At 35.8% G+C, this 27,209-nt stretch overlaps 1 protein-coding gene across 5 annotated transcripts in view; it reads right to left on the bottom strand.

Annotated features, from left to right (window-relative positions):
- The window catches only part of ZMYM4 (zinc finger MYM-type containing 4), a 155,129-nt gene that overhangs the window by 14,545 nt on the left and 113,375 nt on the right, over positions 1-27,209 (bottom strand). For all 5 annotated transcript variants that reach the window (XM_012439931.3, XM_021677160.2, XM_012439925.2 and 2 more), the window contains 18 exons: positions 24,017-24,191; positions 23,692-23,904; positions 19,454-19,604; positions 18,602-18,717; positions 17,513-17,788; positions 17,187-17,337; positions 15,757-15,929; positions 15,094-15,244; positions 13,573-13,713; positions 13,243-13,280; positions 11,881-12,025; positions 8,903-9,021; positions 8,036-8,207; positions 7,141-7,194; positions 6,559-6,738; positions 6,038-6,132; positions 966-1,137; positions 700-795 (listed from right to left, as the gene is read on the bottom strand). In XM_012439931.3, coding sequence (XP_012295354.1) covers positions 700-795; positions 966-1,137; positions 6,038-6,132; positions 6,559-6,738; positions 7,141-7,194; positions 8,036-8,207; positions 8,903-9,021; positions 11,881-12,025; positions 13,243-13,280; positions 13,573-13,713; positions 15,094-15,244; positions 15,757-15,929; positions 17,187-17,337; positions 17,513-17,788; positions 18,602-18,717; positions 19,454-19,604; positions 23,692-23,904; positions 24,017-24,191 — 2,618 coding nt within the window. The remainder of the gene's footprint in view (positions 1-699; positions 796-965; positions 1,138-6,037; positions 6,133-6,558; positions 6,739-7,140; positions 7,195-8,035; positions 8,208-8,902; positions 9,022-11,880; positions 12,026-13,242; positions 13,281-13,572; positions 13,714-15,093; positions 15,245-15,756; positions 15,930-17,186; positions 17,338-17,512; positions 17,789-18,601; positions 18,718-19,453; positions 19,605-23,691; positions 23,905-24,016; positions 24,192-27,209) is intronic.

Raw genomic sequence — 27,209 nt, 5'->3', positions numbered from 1 at the left:
CCAAAACCAACAGGATAGACTGCAGCGAAGCCAAGAGTGCATACAATCATCTAGTATAACACAAAAAGAAGGTATAGTTGGAAAGGGGAATAAAATCAAGTTACATGGACATACTCATCCATTCTGCCCCATCTCATTCCATAAAGATTGTACAAGTATCTTACATAAAACACAAAGAAAAAGCGAAAGATAAAGTGAAACAAAAACTTAGAATAGGGTGTCAAAAGTAGTGAAAAATGAAAACTAATGTGGGCCTTAAAATTATAAACTGTTGCTTTATTTGAAGGGTTCATATAATCCTAAATTTCCTGACAGCTGAAGTGAAACTCACAAACATGGTCAGTTATACAGATCTCACTGTAAGGAAAAACTCCTATATTTTCCAGGTATTTTCTTAAAAAAACAGCAATACTGGGGCCCATATGGATTACTATGCAGACACAGGGCTCAAGAAGGCATATTTTGAGGCACTTACAACAGTGTTAAAAATGAAACAAAATTCCTTATATTTGCATAATAAACTCAAGATCAGAAGACATAACCTTACCCTCAACATCCTTAAAACTGGGGATAAGATGAATTTCTCTTTCTAACCTTAAGACTCCAAATTTTAAATAATGTTAAACGTTCAATTTACAAATTTCAAACAGCAATAATAATACAAATAATTTGTACCAAATAGAGAGAAACAAATTTTACCTCTACAGCCTGGCTCTGAGGATTCTTGAGAGAGTGCATGGTCTTGAGTACTTCCTAAGGGGTCAGAACATGGGCTAGACGAAGCAGGTTCAACCCCTGACAGGGAGAGAAACATAAATGAAAAGTTTAAATAAAAATGCAGAAAAAATTAAGTATAGCCCAAACTAGTTTTATGGGGCTTTTGACCTAAAATGTATCCCTTTTCAGTAGATTATCTATATATTTCCCCTACCTAAATCAAGACACAATTCATGCTGTGCACTCACCTCCACATTTTAGATCCCCCTGCTCTTCCTTGGCGTTTTTCCACTGAACCCAGTTCTTCCAGGCATTTACCCCATACATGTATTTCAGTGTCATCCCAGACACTGAGCAGCCTTGAAAAGCTCCTTGAATAAGACTCCTGGGCTCCACAGCCACTACAGACTTCTTCCGTCCCTGCAAGAATTCCAAAATTTTACAGAACATAAAATTTACTTTTGGACTTTTAATAATCAGGGTTCTCAAAGCTGGAAAGGGTATAAATTCTGTAGAATATGGAATTTAGTTTTATATCCTAAAGATTCAGAGTTCTTAGAGCAAGAAAGAAAGGGCTTCAGCAATTATTTAATGTAACCCATATGAGGAAGGAAGAAAGAAAAAGTTTAAATATAGAAGAGCACACTGTAGTAATCACTAACATTTGGGTATTTATTTACATGTTCCAGATATGGACTCACCTAATGAGGTATGAATAACTATTATTACCACTCAGGTCTATTTAATGAAACATGTAAACAGATCATATTCTGTGCTATAAAACAAGCCTCAACAAATTCTCTAACTACAGTGAAATTAAAATAGAAACCAATGATAAACAGTGTCCAAAAAATCCTACAAAATCATAAATTAAACAGCTTTATGGGTCAAAGAAGAAAGGACAATTACAATCACAAAACATTTTGAACTTAAAGGAAAATGAAAATAAAATTTACCAAAATTTCTGTGATGATAGAACTAAAGCAGTACTTAAAAGGATATTTGTAGTATTAAATTATTTCAATAAGAAATTTTTTAAAAGTCTAAAATCCATAACCTAAGCTTCTATATTAAGAAACTAGAAAAGGAAGGCCAAGTGTAATGGCTCATACCTGTAATGCCAGCACTCTGGGAGGCCTAAGTGGGAGGACTGTTTGAGCCCAGGAGTTCAAGATCAGCCTGGGCAACATGGCAAGACCTCATCTCTACAAAAAATTTAAAAATTAGCCAGGTGTGTTGGTACACATCTGTAGTCCCAGCTACCTGAGAGACTGAGGTGGAAGAATCACTTGAGCCCGAGAGATTGAGGCTGCAATGAGCCATAATCACGCCACTCCAGCCTGGGTGACTAAGTGAGACCCTGTCTAAAAACAAACAAACAAAAAACTATAAAAGAAAATCCAAATTAAAACCCAGGCTTGGTGTGGTGGCTCATGCCTGTAATCTCAACATTTGGGAGGCCCAGGCAGGTGAATCACTTGTGACTCTCATATCAATAAGTTAAACAACTTAGATGAAATGGACAAACTTCTTGAAAGATTTATTAAGCTTACTCTAGAAGAAACAGATAACCTAAATAGCCATATAAACAGCATTTATAGCTTCAAACCTTCCCACAAAAACTCCATTTCCAGATGGATTAAATTCCATTATAGTTAAATTCTATCATAGTTAAAGAAATTACATAAACTGTATTTCAGAAAATAAAAGAAAAAGAAACATTAACTAATTGTATAATGTCACCATTACTCTAATACCAAAACCAGTCATACAGTACAGATAAAGATACCTCTTGAACAAGGACACTTAAAACCTTCACAGGGCCAGGAGCAGGGGCTCATGCCTGTAATCCCCGCACTTTAGGAGGCTGAGGTGGGTGGATTACTTGAGGCCAGAAGTTCAAGACCAGCCTGGCCAACATGGTGAAACCTCGTCTCTACTAAAAATTCAAAAATTAGCCAGGCGAGGTGGTGGGCACCTGTAATCCCAGCTACTTGGGAGGCTGAGGCAGGAGAATTGCTTGAACTTGGGAGGCAGGAGAATTGCTTGAACTTGGGAGGCAGAGGTTACAGTGAGCTGAGGTCACGCCACTGCACTCCAGTATGAGTGACAGAGTAAGACTCTGTCTCAAAAAAAAAAAAAAAAAACCATTCACAGAATATTAGCAAACCAAATCCAGCAACACAAAAAAGTAATACAGAAAAAAGTAGGGTTTATCCCAGGAATGGAAGATTAGTTAACCATTTGAAAAAAATCAATGTATTTCACCATTTTAACAGACTTACAAGAAGGAAAACCAGATAATTATCTCAAAAGATGCAAGAAATCCACCTGATGAAGTTCAATACCCAATCATGATTTCAAAAACTTTCAGCAAATTAGGAGTAGAAGGGAACTTCCTCAACCTGATAGAAATGACCTATGAGAAACCTACAGGTAACACCACATTTACTGTTGTAAGACTTTTTTCACCCAAGGTTTGGAATAAGGCAAAAAGGTCTGCTCTCACTACTAATATTCAACATTGTACTGAAGATACTAGCTAGTTCAATAAAATAAGAAAAAGAAGGAAAGAAAATGCATTCAGATTACAAGGGAAAAAGTAAAACCTTTATTCACAGATAATGATTGTCTAGGTAGAAAATCCTAAGGATTTTAGTTGAGCAAAGTCAGAGGACATAAAGTAGATACATGAAAATTACCTGTATTTCTTTTTTTCATTTCTAAGACAAATATCGTAGAAGAAAAAAAATCTGTATTTCTATATACTAGTGAGGAACACTGAAAAATGAAATTGTTTTTCTTTTTTATGAGATAGGGTCTCGGTCTGTTGCACTGACTAGAGTGCAGTGGCAGGATCAGGGCTTACTGCAGCCTCGACCCCTTAGGCTCAAGCAATTCTCCCAGCTCAGCCCTCCAAGTAGCTGGGACCACCAGCATGTGCCACCCTGCCCACCTAATTTTTAAATTTTTTTGTAGAGATGGGGTCTCACTATATTGTCTATACTAATCTCAAACTCTCAGGCTCAAGCAATTCTCCTGCCTCAGCCTCCTAAAGGGCTACGATTACAGGTGCAAGTCACTGTACTCAGTGAAAAATGAAGTTTAAAAATAGTATTATTTACAACAACATCAAAATATCTTAAATACTTATGAAAGAAACTTAACAGAATATAAGGAGACTTGTAACGGAGGACTATACTATGTTTCCAGATTAGATGACTCAAAATTCCTAAAATGTCCATTCTCTCTCTGGATTCAGGACAGCCCCAACTCAAATTCTAGCAGGCTTTTTTTTTTTTGTTCTTAAGAAATTGACAAGTTGATTCTAAAATGTATATGGACATGTAAATGACAATTTTAAGAACAAAGCTGGAGGATTTACACTCTTAATTTCCAGGCTCACCGTAAAATCACAGTAATCAGGACAGTTGGTACTGGTATAAAAATAGACTTATAAATCAATAGAACAGAATAGAGAATTTCAGAAACAGACTGACATATACATATATGATTGACTTTTAACAGAGTTGTCAATGTAATTCAATGGGTAATGAATAGTCTTTTCCAAGGGCAGTGCTGGAACAACTGGATACCCATATGCAGAAAATGAACCTTGACCCTTGCCTCAACTCATATACAAAATCACCTCAAATAGATCACAAACACAAAAGTTAAAACTATAAAACTTCTAGAAGAAAACATAAGAGAATGTCTTAGTTACTATGAGTTAGGCAAAAATTTTTAGATGAAGTATTAAAAACCATGATCCATAAAATAACAAATTGATAAAATGAACTTCCTCAAAATCAAAATCTGCTATTCATCATTAAGAAAACAGAAAAGTAACAAGTAGGAGCAAAACTCTGATTTGATAAATTATGTCCACAGTAAAAGATACTTACAACTAAGCAAGATGACAACCAACCCAACAAAAAAATGAAAAAACTGTACAAAAACTGTGAATAAACACTTTACCAAAGAAGAAACATGAATGGCAAATATGTATATGAAAAGATGTTCAACATCATTAACCATTAGGAAAAAACAAATTAAAGCCATAATGAGGTACCACTATACATTCACTAGAATGGCTAAAATTAAAAATCAACAATACCAAGTGTTAGCAAAGTCATGGAGCAGATGGAACTCTCTCATCCATTGCTGGTGGGAATGCAAAATGGTACATCTCCTTTGGAAAACAGTCTGGCAGCTTTCTTATAAAGTTAAAAATACACATAGCATAAAAACCTAGCAATCTCATTCCTAGATCTCTTTCCTCAAGAGAAATGAAAACATATGTTCACACAAAGATTTATACTAAGATGTTCATAGCATTTTGAGTAAGTTTTATTCAAAATAGCCCCAATCTGGAAACAACCCAAATTTTTATCACCTGTTAAATAGCTGAACTAATTGTAGTTTGTCCATACAATTAAATACTACTCAGAAATAAAAAGGAATTAACTACTGGGACATGAAATAACATGGATGAATATCAAAGCATTAAGCTAAGTGAATTAAACACAGAAGACTACATATTATAGGATTCCATTCATGTGAAATTTCAGAAAAGGCAAAGCAGTGGCATTTTGCATCAATCTGTACAGCAGATCAGTGGCTGTCGGCAGCCAGAGGGGCTGACTGAAAAGGGTCATAGTGGAACTTCTTTCAAAGTGGAATTGTTTGTGATTGTGGTGCTAATTACATATCATATAAATCAGTTGAAGCCCATCAAAATGTACACTTAGAACTTACAAATATTTTAATGTAATTATTATACAACAGGGCTAATTTTAAAAATAAAGCTATTACTCTTTCAACTTTGTATGGGAAAGCCCTGTCAATGTGGAAAAACAGCCAGGTGAACTTCACTATTTTACTATACTATAAAAATAGCAAACTACTCAGTATTATAACATGTAAAAAGGGCTAAATTTAGAAATTATTCAAAAGAGAAAAACATAAAACCGAATTATAAAAAGCTTTTTAAAGTAAGCAAAGCAATACAAAAGAAAACGCTTAACTATAGAAACAAAAGATAAAAAGTTCCTACTAAAGAAATGTAAAAAATATATATATAAAATAAAGAATAAAAAAAGAAAAAAAAATAATAAAAAAGCAAATAAAGAAAAGAAAGAAAAAAATGTAAATAAAAGACAGCTTCTTGAATTCAAAACACAAAAGTACAAAATTACAAGGTTGCAAAATAACATATGGGACTACCTGACACTGCTCAGAGTTCTGAAAGCAGCAGGAACTAAGTAATGTTTGTAGAATGAAGGAAAGAAAAGTCTAGAAAAGTTAAGTTGTAGCTTACTCTTCGTCTGGGTTGGGGGAAGCCATCTCTGTGCCGTCGTCTTGTTCGGGAACGTGCCTGGATTCCCTGTCCTTTATTAAGTGGGTCAAAGGATTCTATAATAATCAGCAGAAAGCACAACATAAGGTAAATAATGCACAAATTTAAATAAAGACTTAGACTGGGAAAGAAATGTCAGGTAATCATCACTACATTCATTAGTTTGTTTGTGATAAAATAAGAATTTCACATATAGACTTAAACCGAAGATATAATGCATAAATGAAAACTTCATTAAAAATCAAGAAAAGCTACTGTGTGAAAGGTTAAAAAAAATTTAACCAAAGTAAGCACTTATAAGAACAATATGGTATAAATTAGTACCTACAAAGCCAGGGTCCATTTGTGCTCTAGATTATGACCTCTAACACATTATACTGTTATTACCAATAACAACTGGCACTGCTGAACAGTGTCAATTCAGAGTTGTACCAATCTTCTAAAATACAAAACTTTCAGTAGATAGGTTACTGTACACAAACCTGATGGAAAATCTGCTTCCAGGTCCTGTTCAGTTTCCCCTTTTGAGAACTGCTTCAATTCTGAATCAGCCTCTTGCACAGCATTTGACTTTAAGGCATAGTGATTCAGCTCTTCTTCCCAGCTATGTGGAGTGGATACTGCCTCTGATTCAAGATCACCACTATATGTACTTCCTTGGTCTGAAATATATGGATAACAAACAAGCCCTCAAAATAAAACAGCCTCATCCTGACATGCTCAGAAAACTTCCTGAACCCTTGAATACCAAATAATGAGATATGGTTGATGGACAATTACCTAGGTACACTCAAGAATGAAGTAACTTGTTCATCAGCCTCACAGAAGTGGATTCATATTTTTGGTAGGCACTTGAAAGCATTATGTCAGTAAATCTTTAAAACAAATGTTTGATGTGGCTTTTATTATTCTCACTAGAAATTAGGACACGTCACAGACATCTGATACCCCTTACAAATAGTTAAAATTACAAATATGAAATCCAAGAGTACTAATATTTTAGAGGTTTCTATTACTAACAGAGAGTAGTATTTCTAAAAATCAATATATTTGCAACTACAAACCTTTTTCAAATATCTTGGTATCTAGAAAGAGTTCCTGTTCAGAAGTTTGAGACTCTAAAGAAAAAGAAAAGCATGTAATTTATATGTATATACAACAAATTATAACGCAAATGAAATGACTGCACTATATACATCAATCATACTACAGAGTTCTAAGTAAATAGACTTCATATGCAGAAAGAATAATTCATTAACAAGATTAAATGCAGTTAAACAGATTACCACTGTTAATGGAGATTCTGGTTAGTATCATGTGCTTTGGAGTCAGATGTATCTGGATTCAAGTTCTGGTTCCACTACTTCCGGACTGCATAACCAAGGCAAGTCTAACATCCTGTTTTCCATATCAGAAATCTGAGGTACACGGTACCTCCTTCCCACCCCAAAAGGCTGTCATGAAGACTGAATGAGGCAGTGCACACAATGCATTGAGCATAATGCCTAGAGTATGCCAAGCACACACAACATTAACTACTGCTATCATTATTACACACTACTAGTCTGAGATCTATCTATCAGTTATTTTGAGCCAAATGGTTTTCCATCCTAAGGTTCTATTATATATAGAATGCTGGTGATCATACAACAGGAATTCTTATGTGAGGAACATGGCTTTGATTATAAACATAAAACTGGAAAATAATCATGAAACCTTGAATTCTAGTTTTTTTTGAAATCATAACTAAAAACTATTGAATACCAATACTTAGTTTTCCTTCATAAAAACAATAAGAGCTTTCAGAAGTACTAAAAAGTTTAATCAACTCCACAAACTTGGTATGCACAGACAATAAAGGTTTTAGAAACACCGTGTCTTATACTTAAAATTACTTGAGTCACCTAAAAATGTATAAAATGTGTTTTTTCTTTCTTTACTTTTAAAGATTATACCAACCTCCCTGAGATAGAGTCTTCTCCTTCTCTTCATCTTCTGCAATCATTTCTGCCATCTCAAGGAGATCAGCTTCAAATGGATGTGTGGGAAGCTTTTCCTTCATGTCTTCAATACTCTCTGTGACTTTATCTTCGCTATCCATTGAAGATGGAATAAGCATGGGGACAGGCATCTGAAAGACCAAGGATAGACTGAAGACTTTCTTAGGCAACAGGTTTCTGGTCAAAAGAATGATTTGTGAGGTGATTTAGGTACAAAAATAGCAAACAAATTTAAGATGTATTCATTGCTGATGTTTAAACTAGTCTTGCTAGTTTGTTTTTATAAGACTAGAGCCATTTAAATAAAAATTCAATAAGTGCTCTGGACATTCAACAAAATATGCCTCTGAATGCTCTAAAGGAATAATTCTATAATACACTTTTGTTTTGTTTTTGTTTTTGCTTGTTTTTCTCATAATTGTTTCCTTTAAGGACTCAGAACCTGGGAAAAATAAATTTGTAATTAAAAAACACATTTTTCTTTAATCAAAAATGAGAATCATGTAAATCACAGTATTCTTTTCACCCTTGCTGGAATTCAGGATTACAACATACACCATTTCTGATCTTTTTCTATTTAAGTGGTCCTATTGTGTATGTAACCTTTTTTTAAAAAAGCTACATCATAACCTTTTCTGAAAAGGAAGGATACAAATAAAAGTAGTCATTTATATAATCCATGTTAAGTAATAATGATAATATGATAACAGCCAATCAAAAGCAGGTATATTTTACCAACAAATGAAAACTTTCTTCACAGAACTATACAATTTTAATTGAGGAAAATGCATGCTAAATTAGCTTTAATCTCTCAATGATTACTCACTGGAACTGGAATTCCAAATGGGACTGGAGCATATTGAGTGTAAAGATGGAGAGGTATGGGAACAAACACTGGTACGGGAACTGGCACCACAATGATTTGGGGCTGACTTGGAGTGTCTTCTAACGACAACAACAAAATCACAAAAAGCAAAGAGGGTTAGAAACATTTTAATACGATTTCAAAATAAAAAAGCTTATGGAGGTTTATATTTCAAAACAAGAGTAACCTATGACACTGTAGGAGTTCTTACCAAGGAGAAATAACTAAACTAGCAAAAAAAAAAAAGGCTTGAGTTAGCACTGACAAAAAGTGGGTAACATAATAAGTATCAGTGATACAAGGAGAAAAATGAATGTAGGATATAATATAGATTGATATAAATTAGATGGATATGATTTAGATGAAACAAAGATCCTAGAAGACAGGCATGGAAAACTACTTGCTAAAGAGGAGACTGAATACAGAGGGGACCATTTCTCTCATGCTATAATGCACATTTTAAAATCATTTGTAGTAGATAGTGGTGAGCCACTGAAGATTTTTTTCAACACAAAGTAGTGATGAAAATGACACCAAAAGGATTAATTTGGCAACAATTTCATCACTGAATAAAAACTATATCAACTGTTAAAGTAGGAGGCAATTATAATATGCAGAGCTAAGATGACGGAAGGTTATGATACCTACAAAAAAGAATAAATATATACAGCAGATGTTCTAAGTATTAAAAGGATGAAATAGAACTTGAAAAAAAACCCTTTGAGAAAGTAGTAAGATGGAGGATTCATTCCATTATTTAACAAATACAGACAGTCCCCAAATGAACGATGGTTCAATACACGATTATTCAACTTTATGATGGTGCAAAAACAAGTACATACCATCCTTCCGTAGAGCACTGAATAAATTACTTGATATTCATTACTTTATTGTAAAATAAGCTTTGGGTTAGATTATTTGCCCAACTGTAGGCTAATGTAAGTGTTCTGGGCATGTTTAAAATAGCCTAGGCTCAGCTATGACGTTTGAGAGATTGGGTATATTAAATGCATTTTTGACTGTTGATTTTTTTTAACATATGATCGGTACAACATTGTAAGTTGAGGAGCATATGGAGTCCTTTCTATGTGTCAGAAAATATGCTAGGCAAGTGTAAAAGCATTAATCTAGGAGAAAGGTAATGCTAGGGACAGAAAGAGAAAAGCTAACAATTTGACTAGAGTTAGAAGTGGAAAAATAATATAGGATAAATTTTTTGTCTTTTGTTTTACAGATGGGGGTTCCACTATGTTGCCCAGGCTTGTCTTGAACTCCTGGGCTCAAGTGATCCTTCTGCCTTGGCTGCCCAAAGTGCTGGGAGTACAGGCATGAAGCATCACACGTGGCTAATAAACTTTACATAATATAGTGTACAGTAAAAAAATTGTTACTTCATTTAGAAACGTCTGATAACCAAACTACACAATACTGAATAAATTGCTATTGGTTTAAAAAAAGGAACTAAATCATTTATAGCCTTGCTATTTTGGTGTGGTTCATGGACCAGAAGCACTGACTTTACCTGGGAGTCTCTAAGAAACGCAAAAACTCAGGCCCCACTGACTAAGAATCTAGTTATTCTGGATTCTTGGATAAAATTCCTGGATAATTCATGTGCATATTAATCTTTGAGAAGCACTGGCTGACAAGATAGCCTTGCAGATCTAGAAATCAACAATTTATTTCTAGTTTAAAAATTCTGAGACTTTAAAAAAAATTTTTAGTAGAGACGTTTTCACTATGTTGCTGGTGCTGGTCTTAAACTCTTGGGCTCAAGTGATCATCCCACCACCTTAGCCTCCCAAACTACTGGGATTATAGGTGAGAGTCACCCAACAGCCAAAATTCTATGACTTTTAGATGGCAGCATGAGGAGCTACAAAGATCTATTCCTTAACGAAACAAGCAAAGAGGGTGAAGACTATTTAAAAATAGCCATTTAAATTCTTGGGAAATGGTCCTAAAGGCATACACCAAATGAAGAAACATTTATTCAAGAAAATCTGTTAAAATTTGGTAAGAACAGTGAGCGTCTGTGACATTTCAGCTATCACAGGCTTTATCCTCCCAGCTCAACTCAGCTCAGCTTGACAGAAACTCCACTCTGGGTACCTGTGGCCAATAAAAATAGACTTCTCTCCCCTCAACTGCCAATCAAGTGTTACCATATCTCATCAAGAAGGGCACACCACAAGCATTTCTTATCTACTCCAACTGAAAGCTGAAGAGGCTAAATTCCTGGTGAGTATGGCCAAGAGGTCAGGGACTTCCCTTCACTCAGTTTCCATCCACTGGATGGAGGCTCTACCCCAGGAACAGCAGGTCAGGAAGACTGGGATCCTGATCATCCTCACCCCAGCTCACTTGTAGGACGGGAAGTTCCATGTCAGGAGAGGCAAGCCAAGAAGGCCTGAGACAACCACCCTGCCCAGCATCCACAGAGATGCCTCAGAGATTCTGTCTAGGGGGAGAGGCAATTCATAAAAAAAAAAAAAAAAGAAAGAAAGAAAGAAAGAAAGAAAGCTCTGAAGCTCTCTTCAAAGGAACTGACTTCATTTGAAACAGTGTGAAGTAGCTAAAAACAGACTGTGGAGCAGTTCAAACCTAAGGTTACCCTGGAAAACAACAGTGTCTCCTACAAGCCTGTCCTATAATTCCAAACCTTATGCTTACTCTATAATATTACATTGTCATTAATAAGAGAATTAAATGACTTGTTCACAGTTTGGTATCACTGATTAACATCCTTCTCTTTGACCCAACATGTTAAGCCTCAGATAGGGAAAATACCTAACTCACAGGGATGCTGTGAGAACTAAATTGGGCAATGTATACAAACAACCAAACATGTCACCTAGGAAACAGCAGGTACTCAATGTAAATAGATCCTACATTTCTTTCCCTCAAAAAATTAAAAAAAGAAAGACTAAGGAACATACCTGTCTGGCATTCTTTGTTTTGGGTATGTGGTTTGCAAGAGGTGGCTTTCGTCTGTGTGATGGGTTTGCATAATAAAGCTTTGTTCTTCAAAAGCCTTGGAGGTTGGGAAGGTGGCAGTTTCAGGGCATCTGTTTGTGTACTTGCCTAGTAAAAAAATAAATTAGAAACCAAAAAGATTTATTTAAATCTCATCATAATTATAAGAAATATTATAATTGTAAAAAGAATACCATATTGGAATTACATGGAAGACATAGCAAGTAAATATTCAACCAAATGTGTGAGAAATACAATATTCCTAAAATATTTATAGTAATCAAGGAATGTTTTAATGACTATATTACTTTGAATGTCTCTAAATCACAATTTCTATCTACCAAGAAAAATGTCATTTCTATTGTAATACACTGTTGATCAATAACAATGTTGGCTAAGTTTAAAATGAGAATTCTTACTTCCTGCTTAAGACATTGAGGACTTAGTTTCAAGATAACTTGGAACAATACAATCACTTATGATCATTTAAGCAACTTGAATAAAGACAATGTGAAAGTTATCTCAGAAACCTGAAGAAACACTTTAAAAGTGCCACTGTTTCAGTCATAAGTTTTTCTCATTATTTATTTTCTTCTTCTTTTAAGAGACAAAGCAAAAAATATTAATGAGTTTAAAAAGTAAAAAAAATTTTTTTTTTTTTTGAGAGGGAGAGTCTCACTCTGTTGCCAGGCTGGAGTGCAGTGGTGCAATCTCGGCTCACTGCAACCTCTGCCTTCTGGGTTCAAACAATTCTCCTGCCTCAGCTTCCTGAGTAGCTAGGATTACAGGCGTGCGCCAGTATGCCAAGCTAATTTTTGTATTTTTAGTAGAGACGGGGTTTCACCATATTGGCCAAAATGGTCAATCTCCTGACCTCATGATCTGCCCGCCTCAGTCTCCCAAAGTGCTGGGATTACAGGCATGAGACACTGTGACCAGCCAAAAAAGGAACTTTTTTGCAGTATAATCTGTACTGGGTTGGGAGGAGGATAATCTACATTTTATAAATATTTTATTTATACTCTGAGTACATCACAAAATAACCAAAAGTCTTTCATGACTAAATCCTGTACAATTTACTTCAATTCTGTGTAATTTTAAAAAATCTTTCAGTAACTACACAGTCAGCATTCAAAGATATTAAAATACATAAAAGACCTATTTAGGTAGCCAGAAAATCCTATTCCTGAACAAAGATTAAATGAGCTAATGAAATCTATTTCATATAATAAATAAAGGATGGAAAATTAGCTCATACATATTTATAATGTATGAAAATGAAAAATAAATACAGCGACAATACCAATGAAAGTAATAAAACTTACATCCCCAATGATTTTCGCTGTTACTGCTGGAACTGCACCTTGATAGAAATTAAAACATAAACTTAGGATCTTTACAATTATTTTAACATTAGCATTAAAAGTTGATTATCAGCACATAAACACAAACCCTCATACTAAGAACATATGATAATTTAATTCAATGGAAGAGATTAGTAATTCTAAAGCAAGAGATAGGAAACTTGTACAGTGAGCCACCATTCCTAATATGAATGTGTCAAATATATGAAAATAATCCCTGATGAAAGGAAGTTAGAGACCACTGTATTCAACTTAAATAGGCTAGATAAACACTTTCCAGTCAGGACATACCTTGTAAGACACTGTTAGAATTCACTGTGGGCTGAGCAGCAGGAGCACTTGCCAATGATACTACATTGGCTATAACTGGAGTTGAATCTTTTCTCAGAGATGGGGGTCCTACTGAAGCAGCTTGAACCATGGATATACTTGCTGATTAAAATAAACAAAAATAAGAAAACCTTGTGTTATTTATATGTACTTACATAGAAACCATTTCAAGGAAGTTAAACAATGTTTTCAGGTTTGAGTAATTTCTGTTGGAGCAAAAAGTCACTTTAGGATTAACTGGGTTTTGGTTTTCTACTTTTTAATTAGTAAAACTTGAAAGTTTTCTATTTACTTTATCTTTACATAAAAATGCAACAAATAGTCTAACTTAAAAACCACAATCTATGCCCTAAGTGCATGCAAAAGAAAAAAAAAAAAACCAACAATGCAAATCCCCAAACAATATCAATGAGGATCACAGGGTAGATTTAATGGCTATTTAAGCCTAAAGTTTTTCTTAAATCTTGCCTTTACATAGAAAGAATGGTTTTTTTTAGTTTTGGAGTAGGCTCTTATAGATTTTGCTTTTATTTGTAAGGAGACTATACTTAAATTCTTGTAGCTTTCAGGATGATACTAGTGTTGTTGGTTTTTAAATGATAAAGTTACACAGTGTGTAGTCCTGATAAGATAAGTAAATTCTGATAAACAAGCAACAAAGAGCGAGAACAATAAATAATTACTCTGAGAGATGATCTTCTACAGGTAGCTCCAGGAGCATGGCCTCATTCTGCAAGTAGCCCCCTCCAGCAGGCAGGACCTTATAAAACTTCCCTCAAGCCTCTGCCTCTCTGCAGACTTCCCCTTCTCTGCTGTGCTGCTCACTGCAACCTTGCAACATATTTTCACACTTTCTCTAATAAATCTGCCTTTACCTACAACTGTTTTGGTAAATTCCTTTACAGCCCATGACATTGGCCCCGACTAGTCACATCCGCGACATATAGTTTTATTTTAATTTAATTTTTTAGAGGCAGAGTCTCACTCTATCATCCAGGTGGGACTGCAGTGCTGTGGTCACAGCTCACTGCACCCTTGAACCCCTGGTTTCAAGCTGTCCTCCCACCTCAGCATTCCAAAGGCAGTGGGATTACAGGTATGAACCATCACACCTGGCCTGCAAATGGTATATTTAAAAAGCCATGTGATTTCAACTTTATGTCTTTTGTTATAAGTAGCCTTAAAGAATTTTTTAAGTAAGTCAGTTATACTCAATTACAAACTATTAGCTGTTATCATCTGCCATAAACTTAAGTTCTTACAAAGTTCATCTGATTCAATATTCTCAAAGAAATCTATTTAACAAAAACCTCATTTTTACTCAGCTTTAATCTAAGGTGTTCAACAACAAAAAAAATCTAAACGTTAATGACACTGAATACAATAAAATTGATGTTTCATGAAACTGATGACAACTGTTTACACAGTTCCTGATCCTAGTATTGATCGAAGACTCCATTCAGTACTTAAGTTTAATTTTACCTGCACTATTTTGTGAAGGTGGGTCACAAACACTTTGCTGATTACAGAACATCAAGATACAAAGCAGGTTACAGAAATGTTTCATTTCCCCTCGCCATTTCAAGGACTCACTGAGTTTACCCTGTCGCTTACAAGCATCACATTTGGCCATCTAAAAAAAAAAAGAAGGCAGTCAAGGAGTAAGAAACAAATTATCTATGGTCTGACAGAATAAAAATAGGACACGCACAATAAGTGAGGAAATTAACTTAGAATTTAGATCACAAAATTTAAGTTTGACTATCAATGATTTTATACTAAATAATTAAAAAAAAACATATAACATACAGACTTCACTCTACAGCAATTAAAAACCAAAGTAAAAATAAGGTCTATCTTCCTCTAAGACTTCAGAAGACAAATTCATTTCATTTAAATAATAAATGAATAAAATTATAAGTTTAAATATTTTAATGTCTTAAGAATGATATGCCTCCTACAGGAAATTAAAAGAAATAAAACTTGAATGACATTAGTCTTTCTAAATCTTATATTAATTGCTAAAAGGCATAAAACATTTAACACTTAAAAGTTTTAAATAATTAAGTTGTCCTTTATATGACATGAAATTTAAAAAGGGAATAATTTATGCCTTAGCTTGAAAAACCCTGGAATGTGATTTACCTGATAGAACAAAACTGTGTATTTAGACATGCATTCTTCACAACAGAACTCTTCCACTTTTCCTCCTAAATTATTCTGTACCAATTTGGGAGATGTCTGTAAACAATAACTGCACATTTTACAGTGATTTCCCCAGCGTTTTGCCAAGTCATGTTTATAAAGCAATTTGCAACCTAAACATCAGGAAAGATAAAATTAACATTAGGTAGAAATATTAGTTTTCTCCATCTTTAAATGGCCTAGGACAGGCTGGGTGCAGTAGCTAACACCTGTAATCCCAACACTTTGGGAGGGTGGCGGGGGGATCGCTTGAGCCCAGGAGTTTGAGATCACCATGGTCAACACGGCAAGACCCTATCTCAAACAAAAACAAAAACAAACAAAAAAGAAAAACGGCCTAGGACAAAGTTGTCACACTTGGGTCCTGACAGATTTACAGATCAAGAGATCAGTTTAGAGTATCTACACTAGATTTTTTTTTTTAATGATTTAAGACAGGATAGGACAGAAGATAAAATATTAAACTGCATCAGTTTTGTTTCATGAAACTTTTGGGGCTGGGCACAGTGGCTCACCCTGTAATCCTAGCACTCTGGGAGGCCAACATGGCCTCCCAGAATCACCTGAGGTCAGGAGTTCGAGACCAGCCTGGCCAACATGGTGAAGCCCCGTGTCTACTAAAAATACAAAAATTAGCCAGGTGTGGTGGCGGGAGCCTGTTATCCCAGCTACTCGGGAGTCTGAGGCAGAAGAATCCATTGAACCTGGGAGGCAGAGGCTGCAGTGAGCCAAGATCGCGCCGTGGCACTCCAGTCTGTGTGACAGAGCAAGATTCTGTCTCAGAAAACAAAAACAAAAAAACTTTTGTTTTATTTAGGTATGTGAAAATATACTGGGTCACAGTATAAATGTATTTCTTCTTTTGTGTTATCAAAAAGTTTGAAAGCCCCTGCTCTAGAAGGCTAACTTAACACCACTTTAGAGTAAAAAAAAAAAATTATAAACTTATAGAATAGTTATCTAAATAAGGAAAACAATCTTTCACATATTAATTTGCATATTTGAGCCACTTATATTCAGAAACATAATGGCTGTTTAAAACAAAAAATATATAAACTTAGGATGTTACTACAATTTAAGGCATTATATTTAGAAATAAGTTCAAGAACTAGAAGATCCTTGAGGTCCCCATCAACCTAATAATGGGGAACCTAATGATGGTAAATGTTTTTCATATCAAATCTTTCACTTCATTTTAACATCTATGTAAGATAAAAAAAACTAGATCAAAAAGAATGAACTAAGTGTAAATGAATCAAAAAGGCATTTACATTATACATAAAGAATAAAACAGATTAACTTAGAGAGTGAAAGCTTAAATCATCAACTGCTTTTAAAACAACCAACATGCTCAGTAAGATAATCCCTACCTTCACTACAGAATGACTTGTCAGCACCTGAGAACCGAACAGTCTCCTTTACAATTTTCTCAATTTTACAATATTCACACATTGCCATTACATTATTTATTTTCTTATATTCATCAGAACAATTCTTGCCACAGAACTGAAACATTTTGCCCTGCAAAGAAATAATCATTAAGTACGAATTAAACATCTGGTTTGTCTTATGGAACTCCTTATCTCCCTTACTTTCAAAATAAATGATGTAATTTTGAGAGATGCATAGTTAAAAATAATTTTACAAATAGACCCATGTATACACAAAAGCTTACCATGAACATGCTACACTTTACCTTATAGTCAAGAAGTTCTGGTTTTGTGGCAAAAAGACGGTTACAGTGTTGACATTTGAGTTTCACAACACTTCGTGCAAACCCAACATGCTGGGACTGGGCAGCGAGACGCTGGAGACCAGCTGCAGCAGAGCTACTGATGGAGGTGGGAGAAACAGCAGAGGTGTTACCCGCTCCTGCTGACACTGTTGAACCTGTGGGGATGCTTACAATTACTTGGCCCTGAGACAAGGGCACTACAGAAGAATTCATTCCAGTTGGTTTGTTGAATAAATTCTGGAAAAACAAAACAACAAAAAAGATCAATTTAATCATTTGTTAAAACAAAGAAGTATCATGTGCCTACATATGCCAAGCACAGTTCTAGGTTTGTAAGGCACATCTGTTAACAGGCAATGTTCCTGCCTCTGAGCAGTTTATAATGGAATAAGGGAGTCTCATTTATGATGAAAAAATAAAATAATTTACCTAATAATCTTCCTCAAAAATAATATCTTCTCAATAGATAATCTGGATGATAAAAGTACCACTTAATGCTATAGAAGGCAGTTAAAGGAAATTCTAAATACAGAATGAACTACAAATCCAAGTTTCATAGGAATGATATAGAAACGTACACAATCCAGGCCCTAGCAAACACCTAATAAACGTGCATTACTATAGTAAGTGATAGGTTTGAATTTGTGTCCCTGCCCAAATCTCATGTCCAATTGTAATCCACGATATTGGGGGAGGGCCCTGGCAGGAGGTGATTGGATCATAGGGGTGAATATCTCCCCTGCTGTTTTCATGATAGTGAGTTCTAACGAAATCTGGTTGTTTAAAAGCGTAGCACCTCCCTCTCCTCTCTGTTCCTCTTGATCCCGTCATGTAAGACATGCCCGCTTTCCTTTCACCTTCCGCCATACTCGAAAGTTTCCTGAGGCCTCTCCAACCATGCTCCCTGTACAGCCTGTGGAACTGTGAGCCATTTAAACCTCTTTCTTTATGAATTATCCAGTCTAGGGTATTTCTTATAGCAGTGCAAGAACAGACTTATACAGTAGGTGACTCACTGACTGAAGAAGAGGAAGGTTCCTGAAGCCATACCTGGAAAGCTACCACACAGCTGTAGCTGCAGAAGTTGCGTATACTTCCATCTGACATGGCTAGGTGATACTGAGGAATTGCTGAGGTTTTACAACTGTTACACTGAACTTGTACACCTTAGCAAATCAAAATAAAAACCAATGAGCAATATGTATAAATGTACAAAAATGTATGAGAAATTAAATAAATATTATACAACATATGAAAATTCAAGGGCCAGGTTAAGTTGTAGGAACTGAAACTAATTCATGTCAATAGACAAAAAATAACCTAATACTGGGCCGGGCATGGTGGCTCATGCCTGTAATCCCAGCACCTTGGGAGGCCGAGGCGGGTGGATCACATGAGGTCACGAGTTCGAGACCAGCCTGATGAACATGGCAAAACCCCATCTCTACTAAAAATACAAAATTAGCCAGGCACGATGGCACATGCCTATAATCCTGGCTACTAGGGAGGCAGAACTGCTTGAACCCGGGAGGCGGAGGTTGCAGTGAGCTGAGATTGTGCCATTGCACTCCAGCCTGGGCAATGAGAGAGAGACTCCGTCTCCCAAAAAAAAAAAAACCAAAACTAACCAAATACTGAAAATTTTTCTTTTTAATTTAAATTACTCAAAATCTACCGACTGTATATAAAGAAAATAAAGAAGCCATATGAAATTCTTTTGGTTAAATAGGCATGCAAGTAAATAAATAAGCAAGCAATAAAGGTAACAGATGATATTTTATGACAAATATCTGAAATACGTGAAATTTGCCTTAAAACTCAACCAAAAAATACCATAAAAACAAAGCAATAACCATAATTTTTTGAACTATTAGATTTCGTAGTTTATGAAACCAGTATTACCTGCAGAAGTAACCATTTTAACTCTGTAAGCAGATAAACAATTAACGGAACAGAAAAGCTCTGTCTTCCCCAAGCTATTGGTATTTTCAATCATTTCTGCTGAGGATCTCAATGACTTGCAAAGCGCACATGGTGTAATTTTGGCTGATTTCTATTAAGAGAATAAAACAACATTCATTTTTACCAAATTTCTAGTAAAAGCATAATTCTTTGAAATGTTTATACTCAACACTTTTGAATTATTTGAAATCAGTGATTTTCAATTTTTTTTTTTTTTTGAGATGGAGTTTGGCTCTTGTCACCCAGGTTGGAGTGCAGTGGAGCAATCTCAGCTCTCTGCAACCTCTGCCTCCCGGGTTCAAGCGATTCTCCTACCTCAGCTTCTCGAGTAGCTGGGATTACAGGCACCTGCCACCACACCTGGTTAATTTTTGTATTTTTATTACAGACGGGGTTTCATCTAAACGCCGTTGGTCAGGCTGATCTTGAACTCCTAACCTCAGGTGATCCTCCCACCTTGGCCTCCCAAAGTGCTGGGATTACAGGGTGAGCCACTGTGCCCGGCCCATTTTCAAACTTTTATGATTGTAATCCTCAGCAAGAAGTTTTACAGAAAGAAAGAAAAGAAAAGAAAAGAAAGAAAGAAAGAGAAAAAAAGAAAAAAGGCCAAGCGTGGTAGCTCACGACTGTAATCCCAGCACTTTGGGAGGCCGATGTGGGTGGATCACCTGAGGTCAGGAGTTCAAAACCACCCTGACCAACAAGGTGAAACCCTATCTCTTAAAAAAAAAAAAAAGAGAGAGAGAAGTTTTACAGTACACATGTACTTCTGAGAGTTTGCCTTTTTGTATTATGTATGTATATAATAAAACTGAAAACAGTTTTATGGAGGAATAAATGTCATGATAACATGTAATGCATTTTTATATTTTCCAATCTATTCTATTTCATTAAAAAAGTAATGCAGCTGGGCACAGTGGCTCACTCTGTAATCCAGCACTTTGGGAGGCTGAGGTGGGTGGATCACCTGAGGTCAGGAGTTCAAGACCAGCCAGGCCAACATGGTGAAACTCCATCTCTACACAAATACAAAAAAATTTAGCCAGGCATAGCGGTGGGCACCTTTAATCCCAGTTACTCGGGAGGTTGAGGTGGGAGAACTGCTTGAACCCAGAAGGCAGAGGTTGCAGTGAGCTGAAATCACACCGTTGCATTCCAGCCTGGGCGACAGAAAGAGACTCTGTCTCAAAAATAACAGTAATAATAATTCTGGTTATAACCTAGTAATTAATTTCAGGGTCTATTAATAGGTCATAACCATAGTTTTAAAAACATTAAATAACAACACAACAGCAAGTTCATGCTTTTATACTATATCATCCTAAAAATTGAAAGAATCCCCCTAAAGGTGCTTATAAATATGAATTTAAGGAAATTAATAAACTTACTAGAAAACTTACTGGCAAATATTCTACCACTAATAATAAAAAAAAAATCTGTAAGCATAAAGTCAGAGCAAACCTGGGATATCACAGGTATCTAAATACAGAGTCTGTTATCTTAAGTCTTCACCCAATTAGGGATTCAGCAGCAAATAATGCTAAGTGTTATTAACATGTCACAAATTCAGGATAATTTATAAAGTATGTCCAGCACCACTTAGGAGATTTTAAGAGCAATCTTCCTTCTTAAAGAATCAATTTGTGAAACTTGGTATTAAAATAGATACATAGTAAAGTGAACATATGCCTGAATTCTCTAATGTCTTCTGAATCTCTAACCCCATTTCCCTTTCCTCCCTGATCAGGACTGTAAAAGCAAACCTCATTTGTAAGACCCAGGTCAAGAGTTACCTCTGTGAAGCTTTCCCTATCAAGTAGAGCTGACTATGTGACCTCTGTGGCCCAATGTACCCATAATACTTCTATCATAGCATCTCTGTTTACTCATTTATAGGTCTATCTTTCCTGGGAGACAGGCAGCCCCTCAAAACAGAAATTATATCTAATGTTTGTTGAATGAATTATAAATACAAAGAAAGGAAAGTAGCAGAAATGACCATTTACAATGCCCGAGTTACATACCAGGCACTTTTTCATTCTTACTTTCTATATAATCCTAAAAACATTCCAGTGACATAGGTGGTATTATAGTAATTTACAGATAGGACTCAGGGAGCTTAACTACTTTCCCCAAGGTAAAACTGTATTTGAACTTTAGGTCTGGAATTAAATCTAGATCTGCCTTACTTTTAAATTCCAGTGCTTTCTGTACCACAGCACATAAAACACATGAGAAATTTAATAGGTTTTGGCTATTAAATTAAAAGAATACATTTTTAAATTAAGATGTTTCATCCTATTTCTCCCTCTCTTGTGGACTATGACTCATCTTTCAATGGACTGAATCCAAGTAACTTTTAGTACCTGATACAATATCAGGAAAAGAACAGTCTTTTGGACAAAAATAAAACAATGAAGATGTGGGGATTTTTTTTCCTTTGAGAACAGAAACAAGGAATAAATAGTAAAACAACACACAGTAGTGTGTTTTTACATTAACAAGAAATAAATTGAAAAATTGTATGTTCAAATTTCAAAATTACTACACAGTTTTCAGAATAATTAACAAGGAATTTCCTAATCAACACTATTAAATTCACCAATTTTGGTGACTGCATGAAAACTCACTTTCTAAGACAAAGTATGATTAGCAAATGCACTTACATAGAGAGCCATTATAAAATTAAAAATATTAAAAGTACTTACCCCATAAATATATACACCTACTATGGACCGACAAAAATTAAAAATTAAAATTTTATATATAAAGTATTTACCATTCCTTTAGGTTTATCAATTTTAAAACTAATATTTGATCAAAATTTACCAACAAAATACAAATCTAATACAAAACTACATACAAGGTATTTGTTATACAGAGTTGATCCAGTTCATTCCAAGCAAACCTCATCAATTCACAAATACATAATCCCACATCTACTTTGTCCTATTTCATAAAGACAAGAAAAATCCTTTGCTGTAACAATTAATGATAGAATTTTGATTTTCTGGTTTGCAATTTTAATTCTGTGAATCAGATTTCAAGAATACATATGCAACTTGAACCTTTCCTTGTCAAATAAGTATATATGCAAATCTCACATGCTGGAAAGATTAGAAGGCTACACAACAAATTGTTAGGATTGGTTAATTCGTTATCTATGAGAGCTACACTATATTTCTTTGTGTACTTTTTTTTACACTTTCAAAATATTGTTCAAGAATAAAAATCACTTTTGAAATAAAAAAGCCATAGCGGCTGGACACAGTGGCTCACATCTGTAATCCCAGCACAGGGACTGGGAAGCAGAGGCAGGTGGATCACTTGAGGTCAGGAGTTCGAGACCAGTCTGGCCAATACGGTGAAACTCCATCTCTACTAAAAATACAAAAAAAATTAGCTGGGCATGGTGGCGGACACCTGTAATCCCAGCTACTCAGGAGGCTGAGGCAAGAGAAACACTTGAACCCAGCAGGCAGAGGTTGCAGTGAGCCGAGATCGCACCACTGCACTCCTGTGAAACTTCATCTAAAAAAAAAAAAAAGGCCATACCCTAAAAACATGTATTTCAAATGCATAAACACACATAAACAAATGAACAAAACTCTACCTACAGAACTCTGTAAGAATATTTAATGCACATTTATTCAACAAATACTATTTATATGTAAAGAATACCAGTTAAGCAAATAGTAATGAGAGAGAGAGAAAGAGAGAGAGAGATGATTAGCAAAATGCACTTACATAGAGAGCCATTATAAAATTAAAAATATTAATTAAAAATTTTTTTTTTGAGATGGAGTTTTGCTCTTGTTGCCCAGTCTGGAGTGCGATGGCATGATCTCAGCTCACTGCAATCTCCACCTCCCAGGTTCAAGTGATTCTCCTGCCTCAGCCTTCCGAGTAGCTGAGATTACAGGCTTGCGCCACAACACCCAGTTAACTTTTGCATTTTTAGTAGAGACGGGGTTTCACCGTGTTAGCCAAGCTGGTCTCAAACACCCAATCTCAGGTGATCCACCCGCCTAAGCTTCCCAACGTGCTGGATTACAGGCATAAGCCACCGCACCTGCCCAGTAAGCTCAATATTTTAAAACATTTTCATAAATAATTTCCACTAAAAATACAGATACCTGAAATGAACAAAGATATCAAGATTAAATATGGTCATGTACCTGCTTGTATGCTGTGATACATGTTGAACTACAAAACTTCTTAGACTGTCCCTCTATCTGAAGCATGTGGCATTGTCCTGAGCCACTATAACAGTAACCCCCACAGTTCTCACAACAGTTCATGGTGAGGTTGTTAGCAGAACGAAACTTAGAGAAGCAGGCATCACTGCAAAGTTTATGGACCACATTCTGGTAATTAACTTCATGTCGAATCTAGAAATTAAAAAACAGCAACATACAAACAAGGAGCAGAGACCATCAAAAGCTGTTCTTTAAGCACAAAGATATTAGAGTTCTCCCCCAATAAAGGAAAGTGGTAACTTACAACAGCATTCTTCTGACACATGCTGCATTTGGTTGAAATACTATTTGTATTTATAGTAACAATAGGTTTTTTTTTCAGTTCGTATGTTGACAAACATGATTGACTGCAAAAATCTTTACTAGTGGTGGTATTTTCAAACTGGGCACTGATCACATCCTTTGGATTTAAAATGTCTCTAAAAATAAGAAAAAAATAACATAAGCCAAAGTATAATTCATTTGTTTTTCCTTTCTGTGAGCTAAAATAACCAAATAAAATAGATGCAATTATGCTGTAGGGAGATAGCACTGGAATTTAAGTTTAAAAACTTGAATTTTCTGGGAGACACTTAAAAATTGCTTTGATCCTTAAATTCTTTTCTATGAAATGGAATTAATACAGCACTACTTCATAGAACTGTTGTGAGAATTAGTATATTTTGAAGACTAAAGGAAAACATCAAATGATTAGCATTCATTACCTCTACAGTAGGGATTATGAGATTTTTTACTTTCTAGAATTATCTATATTTAAAAAATTTTTTTTAACACATTTCACATTGTTAAGAATTAGTTTGTTTTATTTTGTTTTGTTTTGAGATGAAGTTTCACTCTTGTTGCCCAGGCTGGAGTGCAACGACACAATCTGGGCTCACCGCAACCTCTGCCTCCTGGGTTCAAGCGATCTCCTGCTTCAGTCTCCCAAGTAGCTTGGATTACAGGCATGCGCCACCATGCCTAGCTAATTGGCTCACGCCTGTAACCTCAACAACATGTTGGGAGACTGAAGTGGGCAGATCACAAGTCGGGAGTTCGAGACCAGCCTGACCAACATGGAGAAACCCCATCTCTACTAAAAATTAATATCTTTAAAAGTAAACATACATTTTACACTACACAGTGCATATTCTAGCACAGTTATATAAAATATAACATTACCATATCTAAATAATCTAATTTCTAAGCATTAGTAGCAAAGGCAATGAAGATTAAAACCCTAATGATTAAGGCTCCTTACCACTCCAACCCTAATCCCACCAAACCACTCTTTCTATAGTAATTTACCAGGTTGTTTAAGTGGAAACCATATTGAAAACCAATTTTTCAAACTGGTGAAATTTTCTAATCAATGTCTCTCTCCCATAAGTATATATCCACATAATAGTTAATAAACTGTTTTATAGTCATGCTTGTATATTAAAGAGATTACACTAATAGGATACTTTTAAAGAAAAGACTATAAGCATACTTTGTTTCATTGTGCTTCACAGATACTGCACTTTTTAGCAAATAGAAGGTTTGTAGTAACCCTGCCTCACACAAGTCTATCAATGCTATTTTTCAACAGCATTTGCCCACTTCATGTCTTTGCATTATATTTTGGTAATTCTCTCAGTATTTCAAATGTTTTTGTCATTATAATATCTGTTGTGGTGATCTGTGATCAGTGGTCACTGATGTTACTATTGTAATTGTTTGAGGAGTAACCATGAAACCATGCCAATGTTAAGACAGTAAATTTAATTGAAAAATGTGTATGTTCTAACTGCTCCATTGACCAGCCACTTCTGCATCTCTCCCACTCCTTGGGCCTCCCTATTTCCTGAGGCATGACAATACTAAAGCAGGCCAATTAATAACCTCACAATGGCCTCTAAGTGTTCAACAAAAGGAAGAGTTGCACATCTCTCGCTATAAATCCAAAGCTAGAATAATTATGCTTAGTGAGGAAGGCATGTGGAAAGTTAGGCCTCTTGTGCCAAACACTTAGCCACATGGTACCACATGAATGATAAGAAAGTATAACAGTCAGCCAGGCACGGTGGCTCACACCTGTAATCCCAACACTTTGGGAGGCCGAGGCAGGTGGATCATGAGGTCAGGAGTTTGAGACCAGCCTGGCCAATATGGTGAGACCCTGTCTGTACTAAAAAATACAAAAATTAGCCAGGCATGGTGCTGCATGCCTGTAGTCCCAGCTACTCAGGAGGCTGAGACAGGAGAATTGCTTGAACTTGGGAGGCAGAGGTTGCAGTGAGCCAAGATCACACCGCTATACTACAGTCTGGGTGACAGAGTGAGACTCAATCTCAAAAAAAAAAAAAAAAAGTGCAACAGTCTTACTGCTGATGTGGAGAAAAGTTATAGTGGTCTAGAGAGACGATCAAACCAGTCACAACACTCCCTTAAGCCAAAGCCTAATCCAGAGCAAGGCCCTAACTCTCTTGAATTCTAGGAAGACTGAGGCAAAGAAGTTACAGAAGTTAATTTAGATTTAGCAGAGGTTAGCTCATACGGTTTAATGAAAAAAGCCATCTCTGGAACATCAAAGTACAAGGTGAAGCTGCAAGTGCTGATGGAGAAGCTGTAGCAAGTTATCAAGAATATCTCCTAAGATAACAATGATGGTGACTACACTAAATAAGATTTTCAATATAGAAGAAACGGTCTTCTATTGAAAGATGATGGCATCTAGGACTTTAATAGCCAGTGAGAAGTCAATCCCTGGGTTTAAAGTTTCGAAGCTTCAAAGGACAGGCTGACTCTCTAATGAGACTCGCTAACGTAGCTGGTGACTTCAGGTTGAAGTCAACACTCATTTACCTTTCAAAAATCTTAAGACACTTAAGAAAAAAAGATTCCTTTCAAAATATTACTGCCATTGACAATACATCTAGTCACCGAAGAGTTCTGATGGAAATGTACAAGAGGTTAATGTTATTTTCATACCTCCTTACACAGTATCTATTCTGCAGCCCGTGGATCAAGGGGTAACTTCAACTTTTGCATCTTATTATTTAAGAAGTACATTTCCTAAGGCTATAGCTGGCATAGATAGTGATGCCTATGAAGGATGTGGCCAAAGGAAATTAAAAAGCTTCTGGAAGGCCAGGTATGGTGCCTCATGCCTGTAATCCTAGCACTTTGGGAGGCCGAGGAGGGCAGATCGCCCGAGGTTGGGAGTTCAAGACCAGCCTGACCAGTATGGAGAAACCCCATCTCTACTAAAAATTAGCGAGGCGTGGTGGTGCATGCCTGTAATCCCAGATACTTGGGAGGCTGAGGGAGGAGAACTGCTTGAACCAGGGAGGTGGAGGTTGCAGTGAGCCAAGATTGTGCCATTGCAGTCCAGCCTGGGCAGCAAGAGTGAAACTCCATCTCAAAAAAATGAAATAAATAAAAAGCTTCTGGAAAGGATTCACCATTCCAGATGC

Source organism: Aotus nancymaae, unplaced genomic scaffold, assembly GCF_030222135.1.
Source record: "Aotus nancymaae isolate 86718 unplaced genomic scaffold, 86718_ANA_hifiasm-v0.15.2.pri h1tg000053l, whole genome shotgun sequence".
NCBI classification, from domain to species: Eukaryota; Metazoa; Chordata; class Mammalia; order Primates; family Aotidae; genus Aotus; species Aotus nancymaae.
Note: the sequence above shows the minus strand (reverse complement) of the source record. Positions and strands in the feature narration are given on the sequence as shown.